General features: G+C 40.6%; 1 protein-coding gene across 2 annotated transcripts; it reads right to left on the reverse strand.

The window, feature by feature from the left end:
* Positions 1–218: 218 nt before the first annotated feature.
* On the reverse strand, positions 219–17384 carry gpsm1b (G protein signaling modulator 1b). 2 transcript variants are annotated; one of them, XM_054756275.1, is made up of 14 exons: positions 17155–17384; positions 10407–10628; positions 8955–9090; positions 8741–8883; positions 8475–8598; positions 8245–8360; positions 8014–8169; positions 7838–7946; positions 7648–7762; positions 5810–5880; positions 5562–5732; positions 3156–3303; positions 2238–2440; positions 219–2002 (listed from the first exon to the last, which is right to left on the reverse strand). In XM_054756275.1, exons 1-14 carry the CDS (start codon positions 17208–17210, stop codon positions 1799–1801), a joined length of 1974 nt encoding a protein of 657 aa, XP_054612250.1. In that variant the 5' UTR covers positions 17211–17384; the 3' UTR covers positions 219–1798. The 2 variants fall into 2 exon arrangements, with proteins under 2 accessions (XP_054612250.1, XP_054612249.1); XM_054756274.1 differs by lacking the exon at positions 17155–17384 and adding an exon at positions 11795–12673.
* Positions 17385–25472: the final 8088 nt, after the last annotated feature.

Genomic DNA, 25472 nt, shown 5'->3' on the forward strand with positions numbered 1-25472 from the left:
GCAATGAAAGTAGGCATAGTGTAGCTAAAACACAAAATGTCTTCAAATGTTTCACATTCCAGGTTTTGTTAAGTTTGGACAGGCCTTTTGTGAGTCTTGCCCTTTTCCAAAGGCCAAACATTGCGAAATGCAATCTAATCAATGGAATGTCTGCAAGAATTGACTGAGCACTTTACAAAAGAAAAAACATTAATAACAATAAAGCCATGACCATAATAAACCTAATAAACATTTTTATTAAAAGCATGGGGGACTCTTTTGCGTCCCCCAAATGGAACATAAATACAAAATATATTTATATAATATGTACAAATTACGGCAGTGACAAATAGAAGCGTACCGGGTACTTAATGAAAATAAAGTTAATTCACAGAATAACTGCAGCTCCCAATGTTATCTAAGAGACACGTGTCGCTTCAGAGTCATATTTTGAGGTACAAAAATGAGGTATGCATGACCTTTGTGTATAAAATAAATAAAGAAGCCTGCTTGTAGTTTGAGTATTTCCGAACCATATAACAAAAGCAGCAATTGTCACATTACTCAAGTTAAAAATCTCCTTTCTGCTGTTTCGCTGGCCTAAGCTCCCTCTGCGAACAATGGACTTCTGTGTGATTTTCATTTTCATTTACCTAACAAAAAAATGGAGCTTGAAGAATAGTCAGACTTTAAGTGCAATATAATTATAGAATTACTATTATTGACTCTACTAATATAGTTGGGAGAAAAAAAAATCCCCACAAAATTAAATTGCACAATGTAATACAGGGCTTTGATCACAAGGGTGCAGTGTTCGCTCTGCAGAATGTGGCATTGTCTAATACTCCATACTAAGAAGGAAGCAGCTTTTTGCTTACAGTTTTTCTATGGTGGGATTTCATTATGCACATAAATGTCTTCAAGTAAATGAAGAATCAATGAGTGGTTTCAAGTTTTTAACTGAGCTTTTTTTTTTTTTTTTTTACACTGCATAGCGTTAATTAACTTAATACTGTCACTGAACATCAGTAACACCAGTCTTGTATGAATACTTAAAAGCAGCGATAATCACAATTTTTTTTTATGCCTAAAGGATTTGGCATATTAGCACGTATACTTTTTTTTTACGGAATAAAAACCAACTTCACATAAATCATTGAAGAAAATGTTAGTTATTTCTGTAAAAAAATGCTTTTTTCTTGTTTTTTGTTTTGTTTTAAGATTTCAGTGCAAATCATTGACCTCTGCAACATGAATGAAATCAGTCCTAAACGTTAAAAATGTCTAAACTATACTGTTGGTGTGCTTCTACAAATACAATCTTGAGTCTGGGGAGAAAAAAATGCTGATTAAGGCATCAGATGTTATTATGTTAGAGTGACAATCAAATGTTAACAAATCCCCTCATGACCGTGCAAAACCGCTGCATGTTTTCTGTTATATTTACACACATTTAGTACTTCCATCCATCCACCCATCTTCTATGCCGCTTATTCTCACTAGTGCCGTGGGTATGTTGGAGCCTATCCCACTTTCGGCGAAAGGGGCGGGGTACACCCTGGACTGGCCGCCAGTCAATCGCAGGGCACACATAGACAAACAACCATTCACACTCACATTCATACCTATGGACAATTTAGAGTCGCCAATCAACCTAACATGAATGTTTTTGGAAGGTAGGAGGAAACCGGAGTACATTTAGGACTTAGAGCAGAATTTCACATGGCACCACCACCTGTTGCACTCATTTTTGCAAGAGGTGGGTCTGCCTTGACATGCCACCCTATTATTGTCGTTTTGGCGCTCACTTTGTCGTGTCCTAGCTAGGGAAACCGCCGGGCGGCTCGGGGTCGGGAGACTCTTCCGAGCTGTCCTGCTCGTCGGTAGCCAGGTGGACACGCTGCTCATCCATACGCTTCGCCTGCACCCTCTGGATGAGGCTGAAGAAGTCTTCATCAGGCACTGTGGGGGCATGGGGGCCTGCTTCTGGTGGGGAGCACCGCTGATCGTTGATCCGAGAGGACTAGTCACACACATTCAAACAGAAAATACAAAAAAGTGACAACTTGTGATTAGCATCAACTTTTGCGTACTTCCTACAAATGCAATACAAGGAGAACCAGTGGAGAAACTAAAGCAAACCTCTTACACAAAGCCAAGGTGGTAAGTCATGATTAGACGCATTTTGTGTGGAAGAGCTTGCAAAAAACCCCGACCTTTAACATTAAACACCTTTATTATCCCAATAATTTTGTTACCTGGCACTTGATGAGCATGTTGAAGAAGTCATCGCTGGGCTCTTGATCGCCCTCCCCTACAAGGTGGCCCAGGTTGTTCTGGGTGATCCTGAGACCTGGAAGGTTTCCCACGTTGACGCGCTGGTCGTCGAGGCGGCGACTCTGAGAGCTGGCGATCAAGTCGAACAGCTCCTCCGTCTGGGGGGAGGTGGTAACTGCAGGGTCTGCAACATGAAAAATACCCCTGGAACTTCCATTTCAATAATAGTGGAATTGATTTTATATAGCGCTTTTCAAGGTACCAAAAGAACTTTACAGTGAGGTGAACCCATTATCCTCAGTCATACAATGGTGGTGGTAATCTACATCTGTAGTCACAGCTGGCCTGGGGTAGACTGACAGAAACGCGGCTGCCAATTCACACCTTCGGCCCCTCCGACCACTACCAAACATTCTTTTACATTCATGCACCAGTGTGGGCAGCACTGGAAGCAAGGTGGATGAAGTGCCCAAGGACACAACAACAGTAATTGGGTGCAGAGCGCGAGGACGAGCCGCCAACCTTCTGGTTTGTGGACGACCTGCTCTACGTCACATCTTTATTATAATTCCAAATAGGGGACTAATTATTTTTTTGTTTACAATTTTGTATGTATTTTTATGTCCAAATGTTTCAAACAGAAAACTCAAATGTTTTGAGCAGTAATATAAATCAGACATCGATGCTATAGCACTGTCTTACATCTATTTTCAACCAAAAATGCTTTACTCTGCATAAGTGGTACGGTAAAAAAAAAAAATTCTCCAGGGGGTACTTAAATGAAAAAAGGTTCAAGTTTCATTTCTATAGTATTCTGTGAGAAGATATACTGTGTAGACAAGTTGCTGAATGTGAGGGGTATGCTCACTTTTGTGAGCGATTCTATATTAACAACCGACCTATCATGTCACTCAGGGCAGCGCCTTCTTCACCATCGCCATTGTGGGGTTCATCAAGACGGCAGCGCTGGTCATCCATGCGGCTGCTTTGGAACTTGCTGAGCAGGTCAAAGAAGCAGTCCTCATCGGAGGGGTCACGGCCCAGTTTCTGACAAAGACACACATAGGTACAGTATGTACTTTACAACTTCACAGATTGTGTCTGATTTGTTTGTTGGTTGGCAGGATTACAAAAAAAAGATTGGTGTCAATCTGGTTGAAGTTGCTGATTCAGGATTATTCAAATTGAATCTTCATGACAAAATTTGAGGATATCTATGAAGGTGTATGATTCTTCTGCTTTGGTGGAGGTCTGCTCTCTAATGAGCACCATTCTAGTTAGTTAACTTGTGTCCATCTCAGTTAAAACCTCAACTTTGTTATGGTCAACATAGTTTCATGCCGACAGGCTGATACAATCCCAGTCTTTAGAGGTTGTTTTAAACTGCAGCCAATCTTACAGAGAACAAAATATTTGCAAGAACATTTTTTAAAAGTCTTTCTATGCCTTGCAGCAAAACGTGAAGTAGGTCAGCAGACATCCGCCCCGGCGTTTGCTGCCACCACACATTCAAAGGGTCGTGCAAACAAAAGAGGCATTCAGCTAAGTTACATTTAAAGTTTTTCACCCATCTACTTTCGGCGAGGACGAACAATACGTAAAAGGTGCCTACGTGAGCGACTACATTTGTGAGGTTAAAACATGATTGAACTTACCGGCTGCACTTCCTCTTCCCTACTCGCTGTGTCATTCCTCTCCCCTTACGTCCCCCCGACCACCTTACATCCCTCGCTTCGCTCCCCTGCTGTCCTCCCTCCCTCAAAGCGCCTCTCCTCTTGTGTCCCTCTATCGCAGCCAACTTTAATGCACTCCCCTCCTCACTCTCTCTCTCTCTCTCTCATTCTCCTGTGGGCCGTTTTTGTGCCATTCACCCACTGTGGGAAAACAACTCATTATGGGAAGGGGAGAGCCAGCGGGGGGGGGGGGTAGCGCTTCTGCGATCAAGGTCACATTATCAGCACACAGAGGGGAGTGTTGGTGGGGGGAGGGGCCGGGAGAAGAAGAGTGGGTGGAAAGATGGGTGCGAGGGCACAGTCATGAGTAGATAGCATGCCAATGTTGGCAATGAGGAGATAAACCACTCGGCTGACTGGAGGCAACAGTGTCAACAGCCATTATTTCCATGCAGACTAATAAAATGAATTCAGAATGGGCCAGACGAATCTTTAATTTTAAAAGCTTCCTTATTATGCAAAAGTGCCTTTTTAATGACTTTCTAACAGTAGCATGTGTGAAATGTGAGAAAAATCTATCATCTCCACTCACCTGTTTGTTCCACTTTGGAAAGAAGAGGCGTTCCGGTTTTTCATGACATGAAATAAAAACCTCCTTCCTCGTGAACATGTTTTTCTTCATGAATAAGCTAACCTTACTCACATAGCTTTCTTGCAGATGTGACTTTCCTTGTGGAAAACTCATCACACTACTGTGCTTGCTGATTATAGCAATTAGCGAGGTCTTCTGAGCCAATGACAAGGCAGTATTAAATGTGCAAAGGCGACACCTAATTCACAGGTGGGGGAAATGGCATCGGGAATCTAGTTCATAGGGAAATGAGATAAGCAAGAGAAGACTTTTCCATATGTGGGCGACTTATTACATCATGTCGAGCAAGCTCGTGGGAAATTAAGGAACAATGTCTCTGATTTAACCTTGCTAATTGTCTCATATATAACAAAGGAGACCTAAGGACACGTTGGACAGGAAGTGGACACAGAAACAGAGTGTTGCGAAATCAATTGGAGTGGACTTTTGGTTGGTTTTACACATGGAAGCAGGATATTACTGTAACTGTTACAGTTAACACCTTAGTTAACCCCTAGTCTCCTTAACTTGCTGGGTGAGTGAGTGGTCCACAATAGAAAATGACTGCCAGGGTGTCTAAGAAGAGATAAATTAATTGAGCTATGTTTTCCTTTCTACTTTCTCATGCACTCTACATTATTAAAGTTAGAAAATTAAGTTGTCAGATGCCCTCCACATCTCCGCCATGGCTAAAAAAAAAAAAAAAACTCAATTTGGATCAGCGCCAAATTGTGCAATAAATGTATTGCATTATTTATTGGGAAATTATAATTATCAAATGCCTCTCAAAGTTAACAAAATTAAGACAATTCATGGACATGCACCAACATTGCATGTGTTCCTCCCTGGAACACTTCTAAGGCAAAACAAACAGCAGTGAAAACAACGTCCTTGGTAGAGGTAATTTGGACGCTCCAACCAGCAGCTTGCTAATGAGCTTAGTGTACAGACACCGTCTGAGACAAGACACTTGGGTCTAAAACCAGCCTGCATCTACTCACCGACACCGGAGGCAGGACTTGCACAGTGATGTCATCAGCGTCCACCGAAGAGTCCAACCAGGGCCTTTCGTCAGATGACTGACTGTCGGGATAGCCTTTCCTTTTACCCGGCTGTGACGTCTGACTTGTGGGCCTCCTGGGTATGCATTCCATCTCTTGGCCGTCGCCATCCTGTAGTGAGAGGAAGATGTTAAATTGAAAACACGGACGCAGAGCGACGACTTCTGACGTACAGTATGAGCGGTCACCTTGTATGAAGACAGCTTCCACAGCTCCACGCTGTCCATGCTGTTCCTCTTGGTGAATTTGGGTCTTGCACCTGGAGGAAGCATTGAGCTCATGAGCTGACTTAAGCACACGTCAGCAGTAGTCACATGAGTGTGGCATGACGACGTGACTAAGAGTCTCTTTGACACGATCGTGTGTTAGAGCTGAATGTGCACACCGGCCACACTTCCTAATGACTGCCCCAGGACCTCGATTAAGTAGGCTGCTGGATCATCTCAGGCTGCATTGACACCACATGGCTGAAGTGACCTAATTTTGACATTTTGCCACCATGTGGCCCCGATTAAATATGCATCAGAGCAGGAAAAAAACAGGATATTCTCATATGTGAATCAGGCCTTGACCATATGTGGGCAAACAGCATATAAGTTACCTTGTCACAAAAGGTAAGAGTGTGTTATAGTGTGTTATTGTTAGGGATGTCCGATAATATCGGCCCACCGACATTATCGGCCCGATACTGGCATAACAATGTAATATCAGTTGATATCTGTATCAGGTTTTTCCCTATAATGAAAACCGATAAATGCTGTATATATAAAAGGCCTATGGGCTCCCGTACTTGCCGTCAGAGGCATCCAGCTGCACCAATACGTGGAAATACTTAGTTGCGTCCTGTGTTATTCCTTGCAGTCGGACCTGGGCTTGATATGTTGAAACCATGGGTGTGGATGTGCCGCAGAGAGCACCGACGTTAGCTTGTCGCGGTCTCGTTGTCTCTGTTGTCAGTCGACATTTTTTACCCACGTCGAGGGTCAACCAATGTGGAGATACGATTCACAAGACAGGAGTCGAGGTAGGTGGCACCAATCAGTTTACTCTCCACTCAACTCGACATCCTTTCTTTTTACATTGTACATAATATCAAAAGGACGTAGAGTACATAGATTGCAGCGATATACACTTTTGAATGTGTTTTTAACTGAATATAAATAGCAAATTATGTTCATATTTACTCAAGTGAGATTTTTTTTGCGGATTATCAAAGATTTTTTCTTTTAAATTACATAAGAATGTTAAAATTTACATAACACCTTTGTCATTCATCATTAAAGTTAAGCATTTTACTCTTTTTAATATTAATAGTGATTAACTTATATTGACTGGTAGAAATAAAAGGTTTTCCGTAGGGTTGTCTCCATCCACATTTTTTGGCTTCCAATCCTATCTTTTTTCAGTGTTGCTGATCCGATCCAAATCCTTTTTTTTTTTTTAAATAATAAGGTTTTATTACAATTTGTGGAATTAAATATGGTTATTAAAATAGCTCTTCAAAGCATTAAAAATAATGCAACCAAAGTATTGCTGATTTTTTTTTTATTACACAGCACGACCAACAATATTGTTTGGCTTTAGTAACAAACCTCTGTGTCTCAGGTCCCTCATCCAATAAAAGATCCAATCAAAGAAAAAAAACTTTCTTCAGTTCAATTTTAATTTGACAGTCCCGAGTATGAACAACCAGCGGTTAGAGCAGCACTTGCCGTGCTTCACCATGGATGGGGGTAGTCGAGTGGCAACCAGCTTTAAGGCGCATTACCGCACCTACCATGTTGGATTGTGACCCAGAGTTACAAACGTTATAAGACAACCGGACCGGCCCAATCTCGTGGCGGAAGGATTGGAAGCCGATCCCGACCCTGAAGATTGGATCAGGACATCCCTAATTTTTAATGACGGCAGAAGATTGCGCTTGAGCTTCGATGGTCCATTAGCTACTAAAAATGTACAGTAGGGCTCATGATTGTATTTTCTGCTTCATCAAGCAGCCTAAGAAGCACTCCAGATTTTGCCTCACCTTGCATCTCAAACTCCGAACTGGAAGGTGAAAGGTCGCTGTCGCTGACACCCAACGCCTCCATCAACTGCTCCACGTTCATCCTGGCTGTTAGCTCCCCATTCCTGTCCCCGATCTGAGAGACACAGGTTCATTTGACATTTGTCTAGATGCATGTATGAGGTTGAATTGCAACACTGAAATGGCTTACTTCTTTGGAGATTTCCAGGTGTTTTCGGGCGTAGTGGAGAGCTTGTTTGTGGTTCCCTAAAGACACGTAAGCGTTTCCCAGACTCCAGCAGGCTCGGCCCTCTCCCACCCTGACAACACACAACCATACAATGTGCAAACTTCACCTTAAAAATTGAGGTGGCATGCTTGCTCTACCTGTCGGTAAGATCCTGAGCAATGTACAGGTGCTTCAGGTGATACTCTATAGCCCTCTCATACTGCTGCAACAAAGTGTAGGTGTTTCCCAGGCTGTAGCAGGCCTGAGCCTCCATCACTTGGTCCCGCAGCTGCCGCGATAGATTCAGCGTTTTCCTAAAAACAGCAAGTGTGACTATTGGTTCCACTTCCTCAAATCACCACTAGATGTCAGGCTGTCCCTTCCTTCACCTGTAGTAGTCTGTGGCCGTGTTGAACTGGCCCAGGAATATGAGTGCATTCCCTAAATTGCTGTAGGCTCGGCGCTCTGCCGCTTTGTCGCCAAATTCCTTGGCTATGGATAATCGCTGTGGATGACACAGTCACATGATGTTATACTCGATTAAGCTATATTCTAGATCATGTTGTACGCATGTATGTACGTGCAGCAGTAGGGGAAACACTCCCACAAAGTCTCTTACCTGCCTGTGGAACTTGATGGCTTCCACAAAGTTTCCCAAAAGGTAGTGTGTGTTGCCCAGGTTTCCGTAGGCTCTGCCTTGAGCAGCACGATCACCAAGCTCCTTCACCAAACACAAGTTCATCCTAAAGAGGAAGTGTACAATTTCGGACACAAAGAATGCAGCATTTAGGTCCTGAAGCTGCATCATGCATGCATACTTCACAGGTGATGGTGAGATTGTGTAAAATAAATAGCTGGTGTGTGCGTACTGTCAAGGATACATACTCGTAAAAGCTCGTAGCCCTTTGTAGTGTTTCACTGACGTCAGGGGGAAGGTCTCCTGGCTCTTGGGTGCAGCCCCACAACTGCTGTTTGCCTTTAGCATGAAACACGTTTCCAATGTTGTAAAGTGCTCGCGCCTCCCCAACCTAAAACCATACAACAAGATACCTTATGTAAAATTAGGTCAAGAAGGATGCATAATTACACAGCCCTTTACCTTGTCGCCTTGCTCCTGAGAGATATCCAAATGTCTTTGACAGCAGACCACAGCCTCGTCAAAGCGGCAAAGCACTTTCAGGGTGTTGCCAAGGTTACCGCTGGCTTTCCCCTCTCCGATTCTATCCCCTATCGTCCTGAGAGAGCAACACACACGCTTTAATGCTAGGCAGCATTAGATGCATCAGTATTGTCTTTATTAACTTAAGTAGTCCGCAAACCACAGCGCAGGGCCTTTACAGTAATTAGGACAGACAGTAAAGTGTATTTTAGTGAGCGACTACTAGGACCAGCTCCCAGTGTCCCTGCTGAGTCTGTAATGCAACGAGGTAAATCCCGCCTCCAGGGACTTTAATCATTCCCCTGCCGAAAATACCACCTGCACTCACAGCACGGCGCCCGATTACCCATAGAGACATCAATGACGGCTTTCAACTCTTAGTATATTGAAAGTCCACTCACTTTTTCTTGAAACGAGTCAACATATTGAGTGTGAAACAATTCAAATAATCAAATCCACATGCACAAAAAAAAAAAAAAAAAATAGTTATCTACTTTTTTACCAGGAACTTTTATTTCCAGGCATTTTTTTACCCAGGTTAAATAATTTCTGTTAATGTGTGGTTACCTCAAAGTTTGGGAAAATGTATTCATAAGCAGGATGATGACGCATTATGGAATGGTATATTTTCTAGGACTGTCAATTGATGTGCTCATTTCCACTGTATTGTATTAACGGAAAGATCAATGACAGGACACAAGTATATATATTTAACACACTTTAAGCTCCGTGGCAGTGCCAAATAAAATGAACATTTTCATCTTAAAACATACTACACACCATTATAGAATTTTTCAGTCTCTTGCATGTCCCTGTGCAATTCCTCTGAACTAGGCTATAGGCTTGCAATATTTCTGGACAACTTTGTCAAGATTGAACTAAAATTGGACTTAAAGGTTTTAATACAAATGTTAAAAAAAAAATAATTAATTAAAATATGGCGCACTCGCAAAGACAAAAAAAAAAGAAATAAAAAAAAGGGATCCTGGATACACACTTAAAAAAAAAAATTTAATTAACAAACTAATTCAGTTTTTTACATTTTTGTTCATTATCAAAAGACTTTTTGTATTGTGTATTTTTTCATCAATTTTCAGTGACATTCTTTGTGTATCAAAAATACAGCAGGAGAAATCTTTGCTGCTCAAAAGGAAGTATATATCTGCAAGTTGTGTTGGTTTTTAAGCTCCAAAAAGTCATTATGGTTGTTTTTTGGATTAAAAAAAAATGCATCACAAAAACTTAGAAACACATGTTTCTGTTGATGTCCGATCATATATGAACAAAAATGCACTCAAACAAATCTAAGATAATAAAAACAACCTTGACAGATGCAATTATGACGTTTGTCGCCTGTAACGGTATACCGTATTCATGTCAAAATGGTCTCACCTGGCCAGAGTGAGGTCATGCTTGTGGTATTCCAGGGCTTTCCCATACTCCTTCAGGTAGAAGTAGGCGTTGCCCAGCTGGCTGTAGATGGCGCTGAGGGTCTTCAGGTCCTCCGTGCCGACCTGCACAGCTGCCTCAAAAAACGCCGTTCCTCCTTTAAAATCTCCGGCCTTGCACAGGCGCTCCCCTTCCAACGCCAGCTCCAGACAAGAGGCCTCCATCCTGAATAAAGATATTAATTAATTAATAAAGGTAATTTACTGTAGATATTACAGAAGCAGTCTATTATAGAATTGGCACCATCGCCATAGCAACAAGGTGTGTCTGTTACCCTAGTAACTACCTTAGTAACATTTTTAATCAAAGATTTTAAAATATATGTGGAAAAAACACTTTCCAGCACAATTCAAAAGGTTTCTCATCTCAATGGCTGTATGTGAACTGTATGCGAGTTCCCCAGCTACCCAGAGGGAGGTCGTGTTTGAATGTACTACAAGCATTATATCTCACCGACGTCCTGAGTACATAAGCTATACGTATACACAGATACTCTTTACGTAGCACGCACAATAGTTATGTTCGTTGTCTGCGAATGATAGCGATTCAACAAAGTTTAGCTACTGAGCTATTACTTGAATTATCTGTGAACATGTGCTCGCTGGTGGTTGTTCTTAGATGTCCTCGTTGACAAAAAATATGTAATCTTGAGCCAGCTGCATACAGTCCATTTAAATGTTGTCATGTTGATGTTTTGTTGTTTTCCTGACAACAAAACCAGTCATGTCATTCACTCGTCAGTGAATGGTATTGCCAGATTCTACCTATAATCCAGAATAAACCATCATATTTGGCTGCAGCGACAAATTCCGGATAAGATACTAATCAAGGATTATCCTCCAATCTAATCTGTTTAACATATGCTACCACGTCACAGTATAGGAAAGACAGATACATGTGCCATATGTGGTTTCATAAGCAGGTTTAGTGGGGTCAAGAACCATTTCACTTCTTTCTAGAATCTATCTTGAATGTTTCTGTATAGGGGGCCACAAACAGACCACATTTCACCAACAACAAAGTGTTAAGCATGTAAACCTCCAGCTCCTTATTACCCATGTCAAAACTTATTTACTTCTCTGCAAGACTACGAAAAAAACACCTAACTAATTTCCAGGGAAACATTGTCTCAGGGGTACAGAAAATCCATTAAACCACTAAAAATAACTAAAAATAGTAAAATGAGAAGAAAATTCAAAAGGACAAAGTCATACTGTCTGTTACAAGAATAAAGTCTTATTACCATTATCGCACACAGTTGTTGTTGATGAGGTTCACACAGTTTAGACCACCACTACAACACAAGACAAGTAGCTCTGGTTCAGTAGTACCTGTGTTTCTGTTTGCCAAGTGTTTTGTCCACAAACACCTGTAACTCCACATGTAAAGGCTTAAGCATGGCTTGAGGTCGGGGGCCATGGTGCACCAGCCTGCACACAGCCCGCTCGGCCCCTGATAGAGGACACGACTCGGCTGCCATCAGGATGAGACGCTCTGACAAAAGTAGTTCCCCAAAGACTGAAATTTGTCAAAAGTGTCCACCAGGGTTACGGCAGTCCAATCTCAAACAGCCAAAAATCACATCTGCTTCTCAGGTCAGCCAGAAGCTTCTACAGAACAGAATGACTGGATGATTCCAAGACGAAGGCGCTCCAGTTGTGTTTCTTGGCAAAAATAAAAAAACATGTTTTCAATGTTGAAGTAATCCAAGCCAACCGACAAGAAGCAGCAGCTGTTGTGCTACTCAATGTTTACCATTTCAGTTTGAAATGTGTATTCTTTCTTTTGGTTGTCCTCAGATAGCACAAAGACTTACAGCTACCTTTCAGAGTGATTCGATGAGAGATAGAGCGGAAGGAAACAGAGAGAGATGGGACAGCTAATCTACCTTCTCAATCGTGACCAGGCAGTGCATTAAGTGGCCCAGCCTAATCCAACTATTTGCTGACTGGCAGGAACCTTATTAGGTCATCGGGCATCCAAGACTCAAGAGCAGTAAGACAAAGGACTTTCCGAAAATGTCAAAATCATGTCTCGAAATGAGGTTAAATACTTAATTTTGTTCCAGAAACACTCGACCTGCTTGAGAACTGTTAAAGCATGTACAGCAAATGAGTATGTGCTGCAAGGATGCGGTGTATGCCTCAGAACGCACTACGGATGAATAGTGTGGCAGCTACACAGAATGGATACCATGGCTTATTATTTAACTTTGTGCACTTCATTATGTCTCCCGAGTGTAAGGCAGCCAGTTCTGGTGGAAATGCACAAAGGAAAAGAAACTCCATCACCATGGAAGTGAAAATTAACTTTAGAAAAATCTCCCGAGAGAGGAGAAACACTCACCAATTTTGGTCTTCACCTTTCAACTGTCGCGACCATCATTAAGGTTAAAGATCGGATCCTTGAGCATGTTAAGGATCTGCTTCTATGAAAGTGACAGCAATGACTACGCAGCGCAGTGGTGTTATTGAGATAGAAAGGTGCTGGTGCTTTGGTTGGAAGACCAGAATCAATATCCCAGTCAGCCTTATGTTGATTCAGGAGAAGGTTAAAATATTGTTTTATTTGTTCTGCTGGCTCATCTACTTCCTCCCCCCAATAAGTCACTGGGTTGAGGGAACAGACTGTCGTCTCTTTTTGATTCCAGTTTCATTTCATTCTTGCATTTATGCATTTTATTACAGTCCTTCTTAATTTTTAGCGGTTAATGGATTCCAGACCTGACTACGATAAATGAATTTCCACAATGCATGATTCGATGTTAATAAATAGAATATTTTCATAGTTAAAGCATAGAAAACCTGTTGATGACTTTCTAAAAAAACAGTTTTTACTATTATTAGAGCCCTGTAGACAGGAAATAACACCCTAATAACACTCCTATTATTCATCGTTTACACCAAATTACGCAACTCTTATGCTGCAGGGGCTCGAGACGGCCGCTAGCAAGCTAACCAGTTAGTCTCGAATTTACTTTTTCTAAACTTAAGTCAAAAAATTACCACTTCCACACAAAATGTGGTAAGTTCTCCCCCCCCACCCCCCGCTCTACCATGTCGCACATGCCATGACTGACTTCATGCAGTGCTAAGGTAGTCATGCAGTGCTAAGGTAATGTAAGGTAATGTAATGTCAAAGTTTTGTGTCATTACTGTCACCTAGTGATCAGAATACAATATCACTTGTATTCAATATGTTTTGATCAATAGCCCATAGTCTACAATGAAGCAGCGATCATTTATTCATTCACTGATTTCTGAAAAATCGCAATATAGCGAGGGAGCGATAAACAAACCGCGATACTGCGAGGGATGACAGTACTGTCTTTTACATGTCCATCTGTTCAGTGTAGAGTGTGAGTAATTTGGGCATTCATTTAGGTATAATTTAGTCATAAGATCAAACTTATAGCAAAACTCGACTCGGAACTCGTTCATAACCCGAGGACCACCTGTATAACAGAGTTCATTTTTGATGATTGACTCACTTTTTCTCAACTGTATTGGGACATAAGGCCATTACACATAGAGGAAGTGAAAGTGGACGAACCAAGCGATACACCCACCAGATGCAAATATGGGGACTCTACACACAGTTGGGAGGATTGTCTAAAATGACTTAAAAACTTAGGAATTGAACGGGGCGTGCCCAACACTAGCAGATTGCGAGCCAAGGGAAACATAAATCAGGGCATGATAACAACAACATTAACCATTTTGCTACAGTGTTTCTTAAAAGAGCAATACTGATCGGATAAGAGGCTAAATGTCTTCTAAGACAACCTGGACTGTCCCGTTGCGGTTGATTTAGTGTCCTGGGAATACAGTTGCCTGGATGAATGAAAATATTCACAGATAGAATTCAATGTACAACTTGTATAGCAGTATGTATGTATATATTTGTTATTAGGGGTGTCCCGATGGTGTGATTTAGAATATATGACTTTTTTTATTTTTTTTTAAACAAACTGTCTTAGGTCCCTATGAAATCAGTTTTATTTTTTCCCCAAATTCCAGTTTCTGTTTTAATTTTTTAGAATTCCGTTTTTTTTCCTTTTTCCACTTATTCAACCAGCATAGCGTGTGTGGTATTTGGGATAGTGAACAAAATGTCCATGAATGAAATGCAGAAATCCTTACATTTATGGCTGCAATACATCATTGGCCCATTCTGTCCAGTAAATGAGAAATGGATGTAGCTTGGCTAGCTTTTCTAATGGGACGGCAGCCTCAGCACATAGTTCTACAAAATCAACAAACTGTAAAGCCCGTGCTTGTGATTAAGGAACATGTGGTCTGATTAATTGGAGATATTTTTATGACACCCTTATTTTGTTTACACAATTAGACAAATGTGACAAAGACCGCTCTTATTTTGAAGACCGAAAATGTGACGTTGCTACAAGCTGGGCGCAAATGTGTTGTTGCACCCCTTGTACTCCTAAGTACAAAATAAATCTTCCGTAAATTATTTCCTAAGTATTAAAAAAAAAACTTTACAATGGTGCATACACTAATATTGACACGTTGGACATGTTCACTGTGAGAGGCACTAACAGTATGTTGCCAATGGCTGTGTGTGGAGTCACCTTCAATGGATGGTAAATCTTAGTATACGTCTACGCAAGTTGTACAATGACTTTTCTAAGTTTCATTTCTCTTGTATTGTATTGATGCGGAATAAAAAAAAAAATTAAAAAAACATCATGAAGTAGAGGAACATAAGTGTAACTTCTAGGGGCCCACGGGGTTGTAAAACGGCATTTGGAATTCAAATATTTAGAAATGACCATGATTAAGGTGCAAAAGAGATGGAAGGAATTCCAGAGAAAAAAAGACCTAGCAAGAAAAGCAAGGCAAGCGTACAAAACAAATACAAGAAAAAGGTCCAATGTGAGGACTTTTCATTCTTTACATCCTTGTGGTTTGGTGAAGGATTACATTGGTCAGTTTGGGGAAGCATTGGTTCTCCTATCACTTTGCTTGTTGACCAACAGAGAGGCCATTGCAGAAGTGGATCCATTGCTCAACCATGCAGTGGAAGTTTAAATCACAACTACTACTATCAATTAATTAAATGTTTTTAGGTCTTTAAAGGCCTCTCCTCATGCTCTACCGAGAAACTGTGTGCTCAGAGTAGTAATCCAGCCATAATTACAGGGTGCTGCAACCGGTTGTCCGGGAAACCACAGGGAAACTCTCTAAGAATGTTTTTTTTTTTCTTTCTCTCCCCCTGCAACACTGCATTAAGATTTCTTGATTCTTTTGTTAGCGTCTCAGTTAACTCATTTATTTTCTTTTAACAAGTAATCTATTTATTGATGGCATGTGTGTGTTTCAGGAGAAGCCAAAAGGAACAACCCTTCCCCAGTGCGGAAGGGTCCACTGAGGAGGCAATATGATCATAACCAGAACAGTGAGTCATTCTATATATTTAGACTTAGACTGAGTGTGAACAATCAAACAGACCTTGACAACATCACCTCGCAACTCAACAGCTGCCCCCCTTTGTGAATCCCCCACAAGAAATAATGGAAATAATCTGCTCCAGCGTTAAACATTCGCCATGATTAACTGTATAGGCAGCATATTATGTCAACTGTCTTACAAGTGCAACAATAAGTTAACCACTTTGATACTAGTTGATTAAAACATTAAGTCTTTAAAGTAGTCTCCTAATTTGAATGAAGAGGAGGATTTGGTAATGCAATAAGTGACGACTAGTGCTAGCAGCTAAAGTTAGCAGTCAGCAGCCTAACAAAATGTCCCAGAATTGTTTTTTTTAGTTTCTGAGGAGCGTTCAAAATTGGAGGGTTTCAGTTCCAAGTTTAAGTTTCCATATCACACTTTTTCCAACAATTTCTCAGCGGTCACGTATTAATGGATTGAAGGTGTGTTGCCTGTTTTGTGTGTCTGTAGCTTTAATGCTAATGAGCTGTGTTTGTCCATGCCTGTCTCCAGTGTATGAGACTCCAAGAAGAACTTCAGTGTACTTTCCCCACTTTTTCTACACACTGTAACTATGCACTTGTCCAGTGTAATAATGCCATATATCACATGCAATAAGGTAACATTAAGGAGTGGGACAGAATCACACTAACATTAGCAACACCAGCATAGCTATAGTGCTATAACATTTCACCTTTAAAACAGGAATATCTGGTGGTATGTCTACGAGGAAGGAGTTTTTCCATGATGAGCCTCTTCTTAGAGAGGTCCTCATACATCGGATACATTACTGTTAGAACACCATTGAAATAATTGTGCATTAGAGTGGACCTTTGAACTTGCACTTCATTAGCATGTCATTAGGCTTACGTGTACCTAATAAAGAGACCTGGAAGTATTTCAGTGGTGACCTGGGATAACCTCGAATGGATTCATGTATTTTCCTTTTAAATGGACTAGGACGTGTTATGCTAGAGACCTCCCACCTCCACAGTGTACGTGGGCTCCTCTCAGTCTGCAGTTAACCCAAGCCAGGTTTGAGGCTTGGAACTGGGCTCTCTGGCTTGACCGTCCTCGGTTCGGTCCGGTTGAGTAACCCTCCGATGGTTCCCTCCTCCTTGACTAGACAACTTCTATTACCAATTTACTCATATATATTTTAGTCATTTCAGTATATACATCACCCACTGTTCCGTCAAACAACAAGGTAAAATGGTATTTTGATGAAGACATTTCCTTACCTTGAATGAAGCCGCTTGCTAGCCAAGTCTACACCGTTAGCTAGCGACTGAGCCATCTCGCCGCCGCTAACGCCTGCCTTCGCCCCTACCAAAACAAAAAATACAGGACTCTTTACGGCTTTTCGACGTACCCCGCCCCACGTCTTCCTTCGCCTTCTCAGTCCTTCTTTCCTGTGCCTCTTTCTCCCCAACTCCCCCCAAGCTTTGGCCACAGTAATGGCAGCTGCTACGGAAGAAAGCTACATTTAACACGGAGCCCCGCCTATAAGTTGACGTCACATACCCGGAAGTCATGCGTGAAGGGCAGCACACGTGATTACCTGAATTTCAACGCAAGCGGTAAACTTTGAAAATGCAATACTTTGGTCGAAAAGGTGACACAAAAGCGACAAAGGCCACGAAATTCAAGAGTTTTCGTTTATGGTTGCATCCCAGGTATCTTTGTTAATTTTATTCCATCTTAGATCAATTTACCGCCTAATAAAAATATATCTCACATTAGTAAAGAGCCGATTGTGGCGACGTGATAGTGGCAAACCAAACAGCACCCAAACGCATTTCGATGGAACTGTCAAGCCCCACAGGAGCAGAAACAAATGTCCAAAATATTTTTTTTTTTTTAATTAAAAGTAAACTTATAGTTGTATGTTGGGTAGTTGTATGGTTGTGATAATTGTAATTGTGTCAGAATATGATATGTATAAATAGTAATACTGTTACAAAAAGACTCCCATTTTGTCAAGAAAAAAAGTTGTAATATTAGGACAATAATGTTACATTTCAGTAAAATTAAGAAAATGCCTTATTTAATTATTGTGATTTAATTTTCCTACTCATATACATTTATTCTCTTGATATTTTTTCTTTACAGAATGACACTGAACAACCAGTCCTACCCGTAAAACTACTAATAAAAGTTATGTCATGATTTTATTAATTTCCCATTTTTCACTAAGTTTTCATGACAATTCCACAATGTGGTTCCATATTTTTCTTCTAAAAACTTAATTATTAGTATTATTATTATTATTGACCCCTGTTTTTTTAGCTCAGATAGTAAGACTTCTAACTTGCCACTAGAGGGCAGCATTGCACCTGTGAAGCAGCCAAATTTGACTTCAAAAACGATCTTAGAAAATGACTCCATAGTTCTTTTAATGGTACAACTAAAACGTCCATCTACTATAATGTCCAATTAGTGTGTTAAATAGTTTCCACACTATTCAAATATAAATCACTTAAGTAATTTTTGCATAAAGAGCACAAAGATATGTCTTCTGATCTGATATGTTAAAGGATCTGGTTGACAAAACACTGAGCAAATAATCCAAGCTCACAAACATCTCTTCAAAGCTAGTGTATTATTTCCAGTGAAGCCTCTTATTTTAATGAATTGCCATCATGAATAATACGTTTCTTCATGCATGAGTCAGAGTAGACCGTCTCCTGCTTTACATTTTATTTTATTATTATTATTACTTATTTTAATCCCTGGGCTGAAATATCAGCGGCACTAGCTCATTACGGACAAGGAGCAACAAAAGCAAAATGAGATTGAGGTAAGCTGATTTCAGATTTAAACTGAGCAACTTAAATTTGCCTCTCTCTTGTGAGCTGACGCCCCATTTTAGAAAAACAAAACCATCTGCCTCACATTGTTTTTCCATTATATGTACACTTAAAAATATACATGCAACACTTTTGTTATTGATGCAGTTTGGCAGGAAAGTGAGTGCAATGCTCCTTTATGCAAAGAAAAGGCTTACAGTATATCTTGCAAATATTGCTCAGAAAATTGTTAAATGCTGAGTATTGCAATACAAGAGACATGTGACATTTTGTGTCATTTGTCACCGATGACAACACTGCTCGCATCTTCATTAGTCTTCGAAGGAGCGCTCCAGCAGCATCGGTGGCCACTGGGGTTGTCTACTGTATTACTCAAGCCAACAAGGCCCATGGAGTTTATTACCATTAAGTGCATGATCAAAAGCAGACTATTTGCTTTGGCTAAGCTGTCGCTCAATAAATATAATTGATCATATGGAAGAGGTGGGTGGGGATGACAAAACAATTTGCCGAATGGAAAAAGTCAAATCTAATCTTATGCACAACTCCAGCCCGTTTGCTGTGGTGAAGGCAGGGGGAGTGGAAGGGTGGGGGCAGTGGATGTGCTCTTAGATGTCCTCTCAAACCTCTCGGATTGCCTGTTATCTTAACTCAACTGCAGAGAGTACCAGGCGTTTGGTTGAAGACTACTGTATCTGGCAAAAATATGATTGCTGTAAGAGTAATTTTTAACAATCTGCAAATTGTGAATTTCCAAGTATTTAACTGAGCATCTCGTAAAGTTTCTAGGACTTTCATCGGCCTTTACATTTTAATAATCATGTAGTATTATGTACGATAATGAGGTATGATTTGTCGAAAAACAGACAGATTTTTTCGGATGACTTTCTTAATAGAGTCAAAAAGTTACAAATAAGAAAACGTAGTAAAGTCAGAAGAATAAAGTCATAATGCTTCTAGAATAAAGTTGGAATATTACGACGCTAAAGTCACAATGTCACGATGATAAAATTAGACTTATGGGCGGTAAAATTAAATATATTACAAGGAAACAAAATCTGAATCTTGCGAGAATAAAGTTGTAATGACAGTCGGAATGAAAGTCGGAATGTCAGTAATATCATAACGTTGCTCAAATTATTAGTATTTTTAATTCAAGAAAGAAAGTTGTAATCTTACGAGAATAAAGTCACAATATTACAAGTATAAATGTAAACGTGCACCGATTATTACAATGCATGCACATGATGGTTCCATTTAAGGAAGTTGACGCCCATATTTGGAACAATAGTTATTCAATGTGATCCATCATGCAAGCCACTGAAAGTTAAAAACAATATCCAGCATGCTCTTAAATGCACAAGCCTACATTGCTGCAAACACCAGATGGGGAAATTACTGATTTTTCTTTTTTTGTCATCATACAGCAAACAGATTCTGCAGCACTTTCATGGAAAGTTATTAACTAATCAAACCCATCCATCTTACTAAGACCAATGTGTGTGTATAAGCACAAGCGTGTTTGTCAGCATCTGGCTGTGCCTATAGTTTACTGTATATCAGCTTATACATCATCTGGCCACGCATACATCACAGTGTGTGTGTGTCTGTCTGGCAGCATAATGCTTGAAGCTGCTTGCCTGCTCTGTTGTGGCTCCTTGTTCTTGGCCTACTTTGGAAGAGGTGAATTGGGGGCAAGCAGAGTCTATGAGTAAGGGGATTAGGTCTCCAAACACGCTCCTCTCCAGTTTAGGATTTTGCCCCGATGCCAGACACTTAAAGTCTGCCAGGGATTAAGACACAGAGAGAAGTAAGAGCGTCGCATTGTGACTCGTGTGTGTGTGTGTGTGTGTGTGTGTGTGTGTGGGGAGATGTTTTCATCAAAAAAAAAAAGAAAAAAAAAGGAGGGGCAGGCGGTGGGTTAATAATCATAATAATACAAAAAATAAGATGTATGGTGATGATATGATCTAATACTTGAGCGTGGCATTTGTTGACCTATTTGTACGTGGCTCGTGCCGTGAAGTCGGTCAGTATGTTTTCAAGGGATAAGACATAATAAAAGAGAAGCTGTTCTTTTTATTTTGTTTGTATTAGTGGTTGATCTCCGCTTAATTCGGTGGTTTAATTAGGAAATGGCTGAGGTCGCTACTGTTTCCTTATTTAGGAAACAAAGGCAATGTCTTTGAATTAATCAGTGTTTGGAAGACTCATGTTCGACAGGCATGTGCGCATTTTAAATGCTATTTTTATCTGTGTTTAACCTTCAGAATATCTCCAAAATACTTAATATGCTTACTTAAGTGGGACATTACTCCCCCAAATGAAAGCCATAAGCAGCAGTGGACGCAAGATCGCTGAAGTGTGGTGATAGCATCACAATACAGCAAGAATCAATATACTGTGGTGTGAAAAAAGTGTTTGCCCCCTTCTTGATTTTTTTTTTTTTTTTGCATGTTTGTCACACTTGATGTTTCAGAAACGTTTCAGATCATCATCAGCAGTTTTTTAATTAACCTTTTCAGCATGAAAAGCCAGGACTTTGACGAGGCCACTCCAAAGTCTTCATTTTGTTTTTCTTCAGCCATTCAGGTGGACTTGCTGGTGTGTTTTGGATCATTGTCCTGCTGCAGAACCCAAGTTGGTTTCAGCTTGAGCTCACAAATAGATGGTCGGACGTTCTCCTTCAGGATTTTTTGGTAGACAGCAGAATTCATGGTTCCATTTATCACAGCAAGTCTTCCAGGTCCCGAAGCAGCAAAACAGTCCCAGACCATCACACTACCACCACCATATTTTACTGTTGGTATGATGTTCTTAAGTTAAAAGTTAAACTTTTGTCTCGTCAAACCACAATATTTTCCCAAAGGTCTTGGGGGTCATCAAGATGTTTTCTGGCAAAATTTAGATGAGCCTTAATGTTCTTTTTGTTTAGCATTGGTTTTCATCTTGGAACTCTGCCATGCAGGCCGTTTTTGCCCAGTGTCTTTCTTATGCTGGAGTCTTGAACACTGAAGTTACCTGAGGCAAGTGAGGCCTGCAGTTATTTGGATGTTGTTGTGGGGTCTTTTGTGACCTCTTGGATGAGTCGTCGCTGCGCTCTTGCGGTCATTTTGGTTGGCCAGCCACTCCTGGGAAGGTTCACCACTGTTCCATGTTTTCGCCATTTGTGGATAATGGCTCTCCACTGTGGTTTGCTGGAGCCCCAAAGCTTTGGAAATGGCTTTCACCTTTTCCAGACTGGTAGATCTCAGTTAATCTCATTTAAGTTATGTTTTAACAGGGGGCGTGGTAATCACTTTGTGACACAGGGCCATGTAGGTTTGGATTTCTTTTCTTCCTTAATAAAAAGTTCCATTTAAAAACTGCATTTTGTGTTCAGTTGTGTTGTCATTGACTAATATTTAAATTTGTCTGATAATCTGAAACATTTAAGTGTGATAAACATGCAAAAAAATAAGAAATAACGATGGGGGGCAAACACTTTCACACCACTGTAGTGTCGGAAAAAACAAAGTGCGTGACGAGATCTACAAATGTACTATGCACATGACAATAAAACTCTCTTGAAAAGTGAAGAAGGTAGAACCATATGTTAGTTCACTTTTAAACTTAAATGCATTAATAGTAAAATAAGAATGATGGTTGAGGGTGTACTCACGTTTAACAAGTAAAGTCTGGCTAGTGTGAGCACTCTGATCCACCCTCAAAATCAATACACTTGCCCTCCTTTGGCACGAGTGGATGATTGGCATAACAGAGTCCTAGAATGACTGTTTAATTAGGGGTGTCACGAGATACCCAACAAGACCAGATACCAGAAGGAGACGAGACAATACACAAGACTGGGTCCACGAGACGAGCTGAGATTTTAACATTACTTTTAAGAAACGTAAAATGAAAAAAAATGACAGGACAAACTAACTTTTTTATTTAACCGAGTTACAACACCGGCTTTCGAATGTTCCAGTTTTCATACGATTCGGTTCTTGACGAAAAGTTTTGCCTCGGTTATCATACAATATTGCGCATAACAATTTGTTGTATTTTACCCTTTGGTACGAGTCTTGTGATATTAATAAAGATGTAGACGGATAATACTCCCAAGCATTGCTTGTTTATTCAGCCGTCTTGGACCAGACACCCGACGCCAAATCTCGTGATTCGTAGTTTCCACAATACTACGGTATCCTGTAAGGCACATTCATTTGGCAAACCCAAATGAGAATGTTACACAAACTAGTCCGTCTGTCGCATCAACAATAAGTTCCATCCTGGCGAAGAAAAGAAAAATCAAGGAGCTAATGCTAAGGAAGGGGTTAACGAAACAGATGTTGGTGTGTATGACCTCCTCTCTCCCCGCCCCTCACTGTCTGCCAACATCTTCAGTTATTTAAAAAAGGTAACAGTGATGTTATATGTTCATTTATTCATTTCAGTCATCATTTATAATTATTTCACATTGTGTTTTGCATATAACACTATAATTATTCTTTATACAATTTGTTTCATTAATACTTTCGGGTGTCTGGAACGGATTATTTGGATTTACATTATTTCCTATGAAAATTGCTTCAGTTTTCATACGTTTGTTATCTTTTGGAACACAATACCGATTTATTTAAAGCAAAAACAGACTGCTTCTTGTTTAGGGTTGTGTACTGTTTTACACATTATCTAATACCAAATAGGTATGAGACAACTCCCTGGTCTTGCGTGTTGTCCACAGGAAAGCACAGTCCTAGGGCTAGGACAGGGCTCTGCAACCTGCAGCTCCTTTGTCCTTCTGTGTAGTCACTACACCGTCATGAGGCTTTCAGAGCTCTGTGTCCGAGTTGAGCGTGTGCCATGCAATTCACCACCAAAGTGCAAGGAGCAGTGTTTTCTGGTGAGTCAGCTCGGTGAGAAACAAGGATGCTGGTGAACTATTTAGCTTGTTAGCCTATAAACAATGGCAACTAAAGCAACATGAATAGTGATAGTGGAAGTGGAACTAATCGATGCTTTACAACACTTTTATTGTAAATGTTGATCCGAATCCGGTGGAGAAGGCATAAAAAAGGCTTAAGACACTTGACTAATTGCCAGGTGGCAACAAGTGTGTCGCGTCAGTCCACCAGGAGTGTGGCTCAAAGCCTGTTTGGTGGATACAGGCCTTAATGGCTCGTTTGATGCTGAAGGTTGCCAACCCCCTTAACTCACCTTGCACCACCTACACTTCTACTTCTTTCCAACCGTCAAGTCAATTTTGAATTCTACAACTATGAACCAATAATTTTCAAGGTCAAGTCATGGCTTCTGATGCAATAGTATGCAGAGAAGAATAACGGAACCATTGTACATGACAAAAAAAAATATTTGTCCAACATATTTAAGCTTAGGGAGTAAAAGGCCACATCAGGAAACATCAAGATCTGCATAATGTGTCCAAAAATACTACAAGAACAGGTGAAAACTTGAATTTTTAAACAATGAAACGCTCATTTTCGACATCGAGTCATGCCTTCTGACACAACCGTATGTAGTGGAGACTAACGAAACCATTGACCATGACAAAAAAAAATAATTGGTCCAACAAGCTTAGGGAGTAAAATGCAACATCAAGATCTGCAAAAACACGACAACAGCTTAAATATCGAATTCTACAACAATGAAACCACAATTTTCAAAGTCAAAACATGGCTTGTGTTGTGTTGAGAAGACAAATGGAAACATCCTACACGACAAAGAAAACAACTATTTGTCCACCATATTTAAGCTGAGGAAGTAAAATGCAACATCAGGCATAATGAAGATCTGCATGATGTCTCCAAAAACATAACAACAACAACAACAGGAGAAATGAAGAAAGAAGCGCCACCAAAGTGCCATAATTGTTTCCTTCAAAATGAACGACAAGCACATCAGCTGGGGGCCTGACCTCTTATGTGGCTTTAAGGAGTCTTTACGAGAGTCTGTCTTTCCCTTTGTCTTGGCCTAGTGAATAAGGCGGGGGGGGGTGAGTAGGGTACGGAAGGGGTAGGGCAGGGTGGTGTGGGGGTGTTCCTCCATCCTGTGTCTGGAGGCTCCTCCTGGGTTAGAGGCTGCTGCTCCACGCGGCTCCTCCAAGAAAGTGGGTCATGAGTCTGAGACTGTAGGATTACGAGGGCAGGCGTGTGCCAGGCCACCTCTTTAGCCATGATGTTTACACCCACCCTCCCCTTAATGGTAAAGAAAGGAGGTGTGGGGGGAGGGGCTCAAGATCTGTCGGGTCAAAATCCACCAGATTTCATGTGGTCAACAAGTGATGGGTGTACATTTAAATGTGCAAAATGAATACGCTGTCATCACTCCACCCTAGCAGGCTGAGCAATAATGACATCTAATAGCGATGCAATGATAAATGCTTGCTTTTAAAGCGCGGGGGTCTAGATATTAACTGACACCAAATATGATCCATCATCTTATAAATTACTAATATTAGAAACATTCATTTCTGCAGTGACCATCGTTAAAGTCATGATAACCCTACCTTCTGCTGATTTATGCGCACATGTAAAGCGTGCAATGAAGCACGCCAAAGTCATTTTATTACAAATGTCCATCACCAGTTTAGCATAGCTGCATGATAAATGTGCTAAACACTATTATGAATAAGTACAGTATATGGTGTCACTGTAAAGAATAGCATTCATTGTCTGGTCATGTAACAACGATGGGAATTCAGCTTTTTAAGTTTGGTCCAAAATGGCTCTCCAGATTTGAGCAGA

Source organism: Dunckerocampus dactyliophorus, chromosome 17 (genome assembly GCF_027744805.1).
Source record: "Dunckerocampus dactyliophorus isolate RoL2022-P2 chromosome 17, RoL_Ddac_1.1, whole genome shotgun sequence".
Taxonomy (NCBI): Eukaryota; Metazoa; Chordata; class Actinopteri; order Syngnathiformes; family Syngnathidae; genus Dunckerocampus; species Dunckerocampus dactyliophorus.